General features: G+C 38.4%; 1 protein-coding gene across 1 annotated transcript in view; it reads left to right on the top strand.

Annotated features, from left to right (window-relative positions):
- Positions 1-12721, top strand: part of SNX25 (sorting nexin 25) — a 256900-nt gene that overhangs the window by 185697 nt on the left and 58482 nt on the right. Inside the window, exons 8-9 of the mRNA XM_069095984.1 lie at positions 6861-6992; positions 11768-12040. Of these exons, the coding sequence (XP_068952085.1) occupies positions 6861-6992; positions 11768-12040 (405 nt within the window). The remainder of the gene's footprint in view (positions 1-6860; positions 6993-11767; positions 12041-12721) is intronic.

Here is a 12721-nt window from a genome sequence, read left to right as displayed (position 1 = left end):
GTAGCAAAAGGTGTGTTTAGTAAGTAGTCTAATTTGACTGGAGCATAGATTAGGTGAAGGGAGTAGCATGAAATAAGGCATGTGCTAGTGCTATATTGTGTAAGGCCTTGAATGCCATGTAAAGGAGACTGAATGAATGAAAACACTGGTTAAATGTTTACTATATCTCAAGCACTGTGGTAAGTACTGAGGATATAAATACAAAAGTGAAACAATATTTGCCTCAAGCTCATATTCCATTAGAGGTAAGGGTATTTTGGTCTTCAATGGAAAGTGAAGACATGGAAGAATTGATTGATATTCCCTTTCCATTAACAATGTTAGCATTGATTTGATGATGGTTCCTAGACAAGAGATGGAAAGTGGTGGCAGAGAGGAGTGGGGGAGTCCATGTAAGGTAACAGAATGAAGGGGGAAAAGATGGCTGGAGTCTGGTGGTATAGTATGGTCTGATATTGACTGATAGAGTCAATTTACTCAGTTGGCATAAGTTACCGATCCTTATTTCTCTAATGATGTCATGTCTTACCTACCTAGACCTGTAGTATCCCACTTGATTCTTCCAGACTGATCTGTCCCAGAATTTGAGTTCTTATTTGCTTGGTTCCTACTGGATTCCCATCCTACCAAGCCAAAAACCCAATCCTGACTTCTTTGGGTAGCCTTATTAAATTTCTGCTTGTGTCCTGCCATGACACTGTGCAACCTCCTATGTAAATTGCATTATTATTGCAAGGGGGCCAAACACTCTTAGAGAGCTCTATGCTGGTAGTTAGTAGTTGTGTGGTCCTGGGCAAGACTTTTAAGCCTCAGTTTCCCCTTCTACAAATGAAGGAGATAATTAATACTCACCTAGACCCTCCTCAGGTTGTTGTGAGGACAGCATCTCGGGAACCTGTATGTACACACATGTATATATGCATATACATATGCTTTTGTTGTTGGGGATAAATAAAATGTGCTAAAAATTGAGAACACAATTATAAGAAGGAAACTTATGGAATAAAATGATAAAGGAAGATATCACATCCTTAGCAAATAATAACAGCATCTCTTGCTGTTGCCTCTGGGAGCTCTGCATGCTGCAAACCATTGATCTCACTAGTGCTTTCCAGGCAGCTGAAGCTAACTTAACATGAATCTACGAGCAGCCCAGCAGGCCTGACTTCTATAGCTGAGCCTGAGAAAGCGCTGGGGTACTCACTATTGATCTCGGCTTCTTTACTCCCCCACTATTCTGTAGTTCTTACTTTCTGCTTTGATTGTGTATGGAACCCCCGTTCCCCAGCACCTCCCAGCTGTCCCTAAGGCTCTTAATCCTTCCAACTAATGTAATAAAGGTGCAGAATTTTCTTTTTGTTTCCCTTTGAGTTTTATAAAGTCTAGGCAGAAGCCACCACTTGCATACTGAGCTGCCATTCCTTTTCAGGTTTTTACTGTCATTCCTTGAATGACAAGCCACATTAAGTTGTCCACCGGCTGTTGCTTTTTTACATCAGAGTTACCCTATAGCAATTTCCTGGCTACCTGTAAGAGAGAGGTCCCTCTGTATTCATGTAGAAAGTCTCTGCTGTAAGGCAAAGTACCCATTTCCAGTTGATTTTTATGATCTAACCTTCCAGATCCCACTCTACAGACTGTAGTTTGGCTACTCATAGACTAGGCATTGAAGAGGAAAGTAAATTGTGCCTCTCTCCCTGAAATTTAGTGCCCCTGGAGAAATGACACCCCATGGGATGGAGATGTAGAAGTGACAAAGGAAACAGTAACTAACACAGAAAGGGCAGAAAAGATGATCTCCTCAGTCTCTAATGTATATGGGCTGTGTGACCCTGGGCTAGTGACTTAATTTCTCAGTGCTTCAGTTACAGAGAAGGTGCTGACCTATATTTGTAGGAGTTCCCTCATCTGGGATATCCCTATAGAAGTCTTTCTTTTAGTTTTCAATATTTACTTGTATAAGATTTTGAGTTTCAAATTATTTTTTCCCTGCCTCCCCTCAACCAAGAGGACAAGCAATCTGACACAGGCTATACATGTACAATCATATTAAACATATTTCCACATTAGTCATGTTGTGAAAGAAGAATCAGAACAAAAGGGGAAAACCACGAGAAAGAAAAAACAAGAGAAAATTGTATGCTTTGATTTGCATTCAGACTTTCTCCGGATGCGCATAGCATTCTCTATCATGACTCTTTTGGAATTGTCTTGGATCATTGTATTGCTGAAGAGAGCAAAGTCTATCAAATTGGTCATCACACAATGTGGCTGTTACTGTATACAATGTTCTTCCTGGTTCTGCTTCCTTTACTCAGCATCAGTTCATGTAGGTCTTTCCAGGTTTTTCTGAAATTCACCTGCTCATCATTTCTTATAGAACAATAATATCATGAAGCCTTTCTTGATCCCCCAAATGCTAGTACCCCCCTCCCAAACTACCTTGTATATATTTACATTTATTCACTTTATATTTATGCTATATGTATGTATGTATGTATGTTATATAGGTAAAAATTATTCATTTTTCACATTTGTATCCACTGCCTACCATAGTGACCGGTACATAGTAAGTACTTAAAAAATAATTGTTAATTGATTGCCTACTTAACAGTAGGTAATTAATAAATGCTTGCTGATTGGTTACCCAACACTCTGCTAAACACCAGGGACATAAAAATTAGCATCCCTTCCTCAAGAAACTTATATTTGAATGTGGGGAGACAGCACATAGAGGAGATTGGTGGTCAGGGAAGGGAATGTCTAGGGAGTCAAAGAGATGACGGGCAGTTAAATCTTAGGATACTTGGTTAACATGCCTTTTCCAGGAACAATGGCAATGTGATAGTATTGATTTGATTACTGAACCCAGAGCAAGAAGTAGAAAGGGAGAGAGATTGGATGGCAGTGGGGAGGGAGAGAATATGACAGAACAGAGGTTAATGGAATGTGTAAGGGTAGCAGAATGGATGGCAGGATGACTGAAGTGGATAGCTGAATGTGGATAGTGGATAGGTCAGTTTGGCCTGTAGGACTCAGGCCAGCTAAATTATAGTGGACTAGTTGAGCTAACATTTATTTGCCAATCAAGCAGTTCCAAGGCTAAGTGGATTAAGTCCCCTAAGGACAGGGGTTGGTTGGTTGATTGGTTTGTCCAGCAGCCCATTTCAAAACTGAGGAGAAACATGGCAGTGTCAGGATAGATGATGAGATGGCTATGGTGGGTGGCTGGATAGAATGTAAAACATAGCAGTGTAGAGTAACAAATTTTAGAAATAAAATTTTAGTACGTGAGAATTTTCACAGTCCATCATATATATTATCTCATTTGACTCTCACACCAGCCGTAGGAGGTTTATTATCTCTAGACCCATTTTATAGATGAGATAACTAAGGCTCAGAAAAGTCAAGTGACTTACCTAGTCAGATAAACACCATAGGGAGGATTTGAACCCAAGTCTTCCTGACTTATCTATTACACCATGCCTCCCTTTCACAAATTTTAGTCTTGAAGTCTAAAAACCTAAGTTTGTGACCCTGCTGCACTATATACTCCATGCATGACCAAGCCAATTACCTTGAATTTAGTAGCAGTGTACTTAATGCTGCTCTAAATCCTAGTTTGTTCATCTATAAAGTGGGATTGCAATATATGAATTATGTATTTCCAGGGGGATAATGAAGAAAGCTCACATGTTACAACTGTCCCCCTTTGCCACAAATAATGATAAGTAATAATATAATAAACCTATATAAAAGTCTGATGCTGAAGGACAAGTCTAGAGAGGCTCACTGTTCCTTAGCTGCTAGGGTCTTTGGCTGTAGCAGTTTGTGAAGCAGTTCTTATAAGCATTCATCAATCTTAAATGGATCAGGTTTTGAGATACATGCCTATGATCTCTTCTCCTGAGGAGACTGAGCCTGCTGGGTCCTTGAGCTTGGGAGATGCAGTGACCTAAAATTCATTGAGATTTATCAACTCCATGAAGTCCTGGTCCTCCTTGGGAACAAAGGACGAACAACAATAGCACCAATATAGTAAGCTTCTAGGGATAATAGTCCTTAGGACAAAGGGCAAGTTTGGAAATAGAGCAAGTCAAAGTTCCTGTACTGATTGGTGGTGGGGTTGGGTCCGTGAGGCAGCTAGGTACCACAGTGGGTAGAGTGCTGAACCTGGAGTCCAGAAGACCTGGAAATCCAGCCTTAGAAACTATCCAGCTGTGTGGTCTTTGTCACAAGTCATTTAACTGATGTTTGCCTCAGTTTCTCCAATTGTAAAATGGATAATATTAGCACTTACCTCCCAGAGTTGTTCTGAGGATCAAATGAAATAATATTCGTAAAGAGCTTAGCACATAGTAGGTGGCATATAAATGCTATGATGATGATGTTTATGTTTATTTACAGTCACTTTACTACCACCCCAGGCAAAAGAGAGCGACCCAATTTTTTTTAATCTTAAAATTCTATATAAATGAGTTCCTGTTATTGACAATAAGAAGAGGTAGGTGTAAAATGAATAATTGAGATTGCCAAATGTAGCAGCAAGCACCCCAGCATCCCTAGGGTGGCTGCCAACACAGGTTCTTAGATCTGCTTTGTTAAAGGAAAGCAACTCAAAATGGGTTAACAAGCTTACTTTAATCAGTCAAATATGTATCATTTACCTAGTTCAGGGGAAAAAGGTCAGTACCCCGAACTTCAGAGTATACAGACAGAATTATCAAGACAGAGAAACAGATCAAGTAGACAGGTTTCCAAACTGTCCAACCATTGCATCCATACCAAATCAACATCTGGGTTTTTCAAAGCTGGGGGCTCTCAACAATGGCTTCCCAGAGTCTCATCTGATCAAATCACAGAACACTTCTCAAAGTGAGCACCAAAGCAAAGCCTCACATCAGGGATTATATAGCCTTCTTATGGGTCAGAGAATGTAACCACCCTCTTGACCCACTGCCCAATCAAAAAGTATCTACTGAAAAACAAGCCTCCCACCCCAGGCTCCAGGTGCACTTTAGCCTAGGGGCAGGGAAGATCTTTAAATTTGCATTTCCATTACACCAAACTATCAAAATTACATCATTCAGAAGTGTTACTATAACCATTAACTTAAACCTGAGAGTCCAAATGCCTCCTCCTCTACCCTACCCCCCAATTTATTTTGGAGGCTAATTTTCTTCTCTCTTCCTTCCCTCACTTTCATATCCTTAGTTGGAATGCTATTATAATTGCTGAATTACTCAGTAAAACAGGAGGGGGGGAAAAGCAGAGACTTGAAAAATTCATCGACTAGATCAATTAGAAGTTTTATTTTTCTTGAGAAAGTGAGGTGGGCAAGTCCTTTAGCTAAAGAATGGTAGCAATGGACAGCCTAGGCTATGCATTCAGTGGTGCTCCCATGCTACCCCGCCCCGTACTACGGGAGTGTATACCAAAATCCATGAGATCACAGATTTATCAAAATACCCCCAAAGTCCATTCATGATTATTTACATTTAAGGAGAGGATAAGAGGTATGAGAAGTTTATAAAAAGTACCCACTGACTTTGTAACTACAGGTCAGTAGAAGATGAGACAATTTTTTAAATGCAGTTTATCAAATCCAGCAAATATTTATTAAGCGTCAACTATGGGCAATGAACGACATGAATTGAACACCCATGTTCATTGTCCTAGATGTTGGGGGTTCTAGGAGTTTTGTTCTTCAGTCTTTTAAGTCGTGTCACAACTCTTTGTGATGCTATTTGGGGTTTTCTTGGCAGTTTGGCAGCAAACAAGATCAGTTTGCCATTTCCTTCTCCAGCTAATTTTACAGATGAAGAAACTGAGGCAAACAGGGTTAAGTGACTTGGCCAGGGTCACACAGATAGTAAGTATCTGAGGCTGGATTTGAACTCAGTTTTTCCTGATTCTAGACCTAGTCAGTGCTCTATCCACTGTGCCACCAAACTGCCACTGTGGGAGTACAGAGACAAAAATTAAATTATTAATGCCCTTAAGGAGCTTACATTCTACTTGGGGGGATATGGTATAAAGGGAGAGACCACAAAAACTGGGGTGGGGTGGGGCAGCTAGGTGGTGCTGTGAATAGTGATGGCCCTGGAGTCAGGAGGACCTGAGTTCAAATCTGGCCTCAGACACAACACAAAAACTAGCCCTGTGACCTTGGGCAAGTCACTTAACCCCAACTGCCCTCCAAAAAGCAAAAAAACAAAAAAGAAGGGCATGGGAAGATTTGCACAAAATGACGAAGAGTGAGTGAGCAGAACCAAGAGAATACTGTATACAGTAACAATATTGTTTTAAGAACAACTGTGAGTGATTAGGTTATTTTGAGTATTCTAAATATTGAGTATTCTAGAAAAAGAACTGATAAATAGAAGTATGTGTAAAATAATCTTACACATATAACTATTTTGTCTAATGGTGGCCATCTCTAGGTCAGGGGAAGGAAAAAAAATTTTTCATGCCAAATTTATTGTATATTTGAAGGGAATAGTAAATTGTACATGGTAGATTTGCATTTTCATGTGCAAGCTTCATTTTTATTGTACTGGATTATAGAAATACTTGTTTTATTCCCTGAATTGAAAATATAATAATTTTTAAAAGTCCTATTTGCTCCATTTTAGTTATGAAGAATTAGAACAAATCCATCTGGAATATTTGCTGATTTTTCACCAAAATTAGAGAACCATCCATACTCTATTTTGAGTTATGTGTGTGATTGTGTACAGGTCGGCCACTTTGACATCTTGTTTGCTGAACGAAGCATGGGCTAAGTGGGGACGCTGGAAGTGGAAGGAAGATAGGATTATGCATTCATGGCTCTACTCTTGATTTTTCCTTACCAACAGATTCTTCAGTTTGAAGATATTTTGGCAAATCCATCCTATCGAGAACATTTTCGAATATATATGGAAAGGATGGACAAGAGAGCTCTGATTAGCTTTTGGGAGTCAGTGGAACATCTGAAGAATGCTAACAAGGTAATTGCTGGAGATGGTAACTTCTCTTTGGTAGCACTTTGAGTGTTATTAATATACTCCCATGTTTCCTAGTGAAGATTTATTTAAAGCAAACACTGAAACATCGTATATAGAATCAAAAATTCCTGGAGTTAAAGGGATACTGGTTTAATCCTTACCTGAAGCATAAAAACTCCTGCTGTAAAATTCCTGACAAGCTGTCACCCAGCCTTTGCTTGGAGACCTTCATTGACCAGGAGCTCATTATTTCACAAGTTAATCCATTACATTTTAGGAGAGCCCTGATTATAAGAAAGTTCTTTTTTAGGTAGAGTTTTCCCCCTGCTTCTATTTTTTTTTTTATCTGTTTCCACCTGATTGTATCCTTTAAGGACAAGGAGAATTAATCTATCCATTCTTACACAAAAGCTCTTTGAAAATGCAAAGAGCTATCCTGCCTCCCCCTGGTCTTTTCTCTAATCTAAATATCATCAGTTCCTTCAACCAATATGGCAGGGAGGTGATGCAGTGGATTAGAGTACCCTGCCTGGGGCCAGGAAGACTTGAATTTCAGTCTGGCCTCAGATACTTACTAGCTATGTGACCCTGGGCAAGTCACTTAAACAATTTGTCTCAGTTTTCTCATCTGTCAAATGGTGAAAATAATCCTCCCAGTGTTGTGAGGATAAAATAAAATAAAATTTACAAAATGTTATACTACATAAATTTTAACAATACAGTTTTATTTTATTTTAAGTTTATTTTAAAATTTATTTTAACAATACAGTTTGAAATCCCTTCATTATCTAGACTGGACCCATGCCAGCTTGCCCTTATTAACATGAGAAGTGATTAAATAGAGGAAGCTAGGTGGTACAGGGGATAGAGGGCTGGAGCTGGAGTCAGGAAGACCCAAATTCAAATCCAGCCTCATACACTTACTAGTTGTGTGACCTCAAGCAAGTCACATAACCGCTTTCAATTACAGTTATCTTATCTATGAAATAACACCTATCTCCCAGGGTAGTTTTAATGACAAAATGATATAATATACATAAGTTGCTTTACAAACTTTAATTGTTGTTGTTCAGTCCTGTCCAATTCTTCATAACTCTATCTGGGGTTTTCTTGGCAATGATACTGGAGTGGTTTGCCATTTCCTTCTCCAGCTCATTTTACAGATGGGGAAACTGAGGAAGCAAACAGGATAAAGTGACTTGCCCAGAGTTACACAGCTAGTAAGTATCTGAGACCAGATTTGAAGTCAGGTCTTCCTGATTCCAGGCCAGGTGTTCTATCCACTGCACCACCTAGCTTCCCCTACAAACTTTGAAGTGCTACATAAATGCTAGTTATCATTCATACCTGAGTAGAATAAAATGGCTCCATGATCTCCCATTATACTAGACTCTATACTTCTATTAATGCTACCTATGATTGAATTAGTGTTAATGGCTACCACGTTACAATGAAGGGTCATTGTGCTTGTTATCTATTAAAAAAAACCGAGACATTTTTTTAAAAAGCAATTGGGGTTAAGTAACTTGCTCAAGATTACATGGCCAGGTGTTTCTGGGTGGGTGCTAAGTTTCTGAGCCTGGGATTCAATCTCCAGGTCATCCCAACACTGGAGCTGGTGCTCTTACTTGCTGTGCTACCAAAAAAAACAGACAATTTTTAAATATATGAAATATTTTTTTCTTTTTTCTATTCTTTTTTTTTTTCAATTAAATTTATTTATTTACTTTTAGTTTGCAGCATTCAGCTCCACAATCCCTTGAGTTCCAAATTTTCTCCATTTCCCTTTCTCTTCTCCCCTCCTGCCAGGTGGCATGCAATCTGATATAAGTTCTATAAATACCTTCACATTAAACATTAGTCAAGTTGTAAAGAAGAATTATAACCAATGGAATGAACCATGAGAAAGAAAGAACAAAACAAAACAAAAAAGAGAGAGCAGGTAGTTTGCTTCAATCTGCATTCAGACTCTATAGTTCTTTTTCTGGATGTGGACAGCCCTTTCCATCATGAGTCTTTTAGAGTTGTCTTATAGTGTTGTATTGATGAGAGGAGCCCAGTCTATCAAAGTTAGTCATCACACATGCAATGTGCCTGTAATTATGTACAAAGTTCTCCTGGTTCTGTTCTCCTCACTCAGTATCAGTTTATATAAGTCTCTCTGGGTTATTATGAAGTCCATCTGCTCCTCATTTTTTTTTTTTTGCTTTTTTTTTTTTTGGAGGAGGGAAGGCAGGGCAATTGGGGTTAAGTGACTTGCCCAAGGTCTCATAGGGCTAGGAAGTGTTAAATGTCTGAGGTTGAATTTGAACTCAGGTCCTTCTGACTCCAGGGCCAGTACTCTATTCACTGGACCACCTAGCTACCCCCTGCTTCTCATTTTTTATAGCACAATAGTATTCCATTACATTCATATACCACAACTTGTTCAGCCATTCCCCAATTGATGGGCATCCCCTTGATTTCCAATTCTTTGCCACCACAAAAAGAGCTGCTATAAAATATAAAATATGAAATCTTAATCCAATTAAAATTTTATATTGAAAAGCTAATTCTCACCCAATTATAATTTTTATTTGGTTTTGTTTTGGTTTTTTACCATATGTGAAGTGAGTTCCTTCCCTCCAAGTGACTTCTGGCCAGTTCTGAAAAGCTAATGGCAACCAGGGGAGTTGAGACTGGAAGCTACGATAAATGAGTCTCTTCTGAAGGAATAAAGGAGTCTAATCTGAAGAAGCAATGACTTTTTAAAGGCCTGCTATCTTAGTCTTTAAGCTTCCAGGAGGCTTCCATGTGAAAGAGAGATCAGTTTGGCTTGTTTTGGCCCTAGAACACAGAATCTGGAACTATGAGTGGGAATGACAGAGAAGCAGATTTCAGCAGCCCCTGAGGGAAAACCTTCTAACAATTAAAGTTACCTTAAATAGGTCTGGGCTGCTTCAATAGTGAGTCTCCCCCTAGATGCCCCCCCAAAAGAAGTTAAAAATAATTTTTAAAAAGTTGGTGAGTTCCCCTCAAAAAAATTAAAAATAAATGAATGAATAAATAAATAGATGAATAAATAAAGTATTGATGGTGGGTTCCCCATCAGGGAATCTTCTAGATAATAATGGATAACCTCCTTCTAAGAGGATTCCTGCTTAGTTATGGGTGGTTCTATCCCAGGGATCCTTAACCTGGGTTCTATAAACTTGTTTTAAAAATATCTTAATAACTCTACCTCACTATAATTGACTTTCTTTGTAATATTACATATTTTATTTTATGCATTTAAAGCATTATTCCGAGAAATATTTGACCACTGGTTTGACCAGGCTGCCAGATGGGTCCATGATTCAGAAACCTTAAAAATTCAGGGCCTTTAAGGTCCCTTTCAGCTCTGAGATCTACAACCATTGAGAATTTTTTAAAGAATACACCTCAGACTCTGAAGACAAGTCCCAGCTATTCAGCACTAGTATGGCACTGTACGAGGTCATTTTGGATGGCACAGTTGCATGCAAAAATGATGGTATACTTGTAAAAATAGTAGGCACAGCTATGCACACATCCCTGCCATATGTGAGTGAACAGTCAGAGAATTTCTTCTTCTTCTTTTCCACTATTCACCCTTGCTTAATTGAATGTCCCTGAGAGTATTAATATTATACACACACACACACACACACACACACACACAGAGTTATAGTTTTAGAAATAGAGACTTAGTGATATCTCAAATTAATATTAAATAATAGTATGCAGTGATCCTGAAATGTTTCTTGTTTTTGTTTTAAGTTATTTAATAACAGAAAATTGTCTTCTCTTTTCTAAGTCATTTAACCTCTTCTAAGCCTCAGTATTTTAATTTGCAAAACAGAGGTAGTGATTGCTGACCACTCTGGATTATTGTGAGAAAACTCCTTAAGCTTGAACATACTATAGAAATGAGTTATCATTATTTATAATTGTTATCATTTGAGGTAGACCCATGATTTCATTGGCAGAGAGAATTCCTGATTTAAAAAATTCCCTTTACTGCTATCCACATCCAGAGGAAAAAATCACGGAGTCTGAATGCAGATTAAAGCAAACTACTTGCTGTCTCTCTTTTTCATTTTGTTTTGTTTCTTCTTTCTCATTGTTCATTCCATTGGTTATAATTCTTCTTTGCAATTTGACTAATGTTTAATGTGAAGGTGTATGTAGAACCTATATCAGATTACATGCCATCATGGTGGGTAGGGGGCAGAAAAAGGAGGGGGAGAAAATTTGAAACTCAAAACTGGTGAAACTAAATGTTGTAAACTAAAAGTAAATAATTTTTTTTTAAAAAAGGGATAATAATAGAACCTACCATCCAGGGTTATTATGAGGAGAAAATGAGATGATGTAAGTAAAGAACTTTAAAAATCTTAAAGCATTGCAAAAGTATTAGTTAGTAATAAATATAATTTTAAAATAAAAAAAGAAATTTACTTTACCAATACAGAATGGCAGCTGTTTTATAATTTATAGTCTCGGAAAATTGTCTGGGACGCTGAGAGATTAAGAGAGTTGTCTGGGGTCACACAAATGGCCTTGTCAGAGACAAGACTTGAACCCAGGTTTTTCTAAATCTGATGTCAGCTCCATGGTGTCAAAGATCACTATCATCATCATAATTATTATTTTTTATCTTTATTTACTGAGCATTTTCCTTTCTTTTTAAATACAAGAGACTTAAAGGAAATAATTTATCCTTAATGGTTTTAATTTCTTTTCTCTTGACTTCATCTTCCTTTTTTTCTTTTTTACAGAATGAAATACCCCAGTTAGTCGGTGAAATTTATCAGAATTTTTTTGTGGAAAGCAGGGAAATAACTGTGGAAAAGTCACTTTACAAAGAAATCCAGCAAAGCCTCGTAGGAAATAAAGGCATTGAGGTGTTCTACAAAATCCAGGGAGATGTTTATGAGAGCCTGAAGGATAGGTATTACCCCTCATTCATTGTCAGTGACCTGTATGAAAGACTGATCAAGAAAGAAGAAGAGAAAAATGTTTCACAACTGATTTCTGACAAGGATGAAGCCGTGAGTATCACATTTTATCTTTCTGCTATCCTTTACATTGAACGAACCATGACTACAATATACAGGTCAAATTTTCATTCTGTCACACAGTCAGTAAATATGTATTAAGTACCTACTATGTGTCAGGATTTGTTCTAAGAGCTGTGGCTAGAAAGAAAGCCAAAAGATAGTCTCTGCTCTCGAGAAACTCATGGGCTTAGAGGAAAGACAACTGGAAGCAAGCAATGAAGTGTAAACAAAGTATATTCAGGGAAAACTAGAGATTACCACTGAGGGAAGACACTAGAATTAAGAAAGACTTTCTGTAGAAGGCTAGACCTCAGGGAAGCCAGGAGGTCAATTTGAGGTGGAAGAGCATTCTAAGCATTGGGGACAGCTCTGAAGACTGCAGATGGAGAGTCTCGTTTGACGGAGCACAAGGTCAGTCTCGCTGGGCTGCAGAATATGTGGGAGAGGATGGGGTGTAAGGTATAAGGTGACAGGAAAGGTAGGCGGGCACCAGGTCATGAAGGTCTCTGAATGCTGAGGACAGTGCCTGGCATATTTGGTGTTTATTAATTTTTCAATCATGTGCTTCTTATCACTCTACATGACCCCATTTGGGGTTTTCTTGGTAAAGATACTGGAATAGTTTGCCATTTCCTTCTCCAGCTCATTTGACAGAAGAGGAAACCGAGGCAA

Source organism: Petaurus breviceps, unplaced genomic scaffold (genome assembly GCF_028583685.1).
Source record: "Petaurus breviceps papuanus isolate PSGF00001 unplaced genomic scaffold, PetGlider_PUasm1.0 126, whole genome shotgun sequence".
Classification (NCBI taxonomy): Eukaryota; Metazoa; Chordata; class Mammalia; order Diprotodontia; family Petauridae; genus Petaurus; species Petaurus breviceps.
Note: the sequence above shows the minus strand (reverse complement) of the source record. Positions and strands in the feature narration are given on the sequence as shown.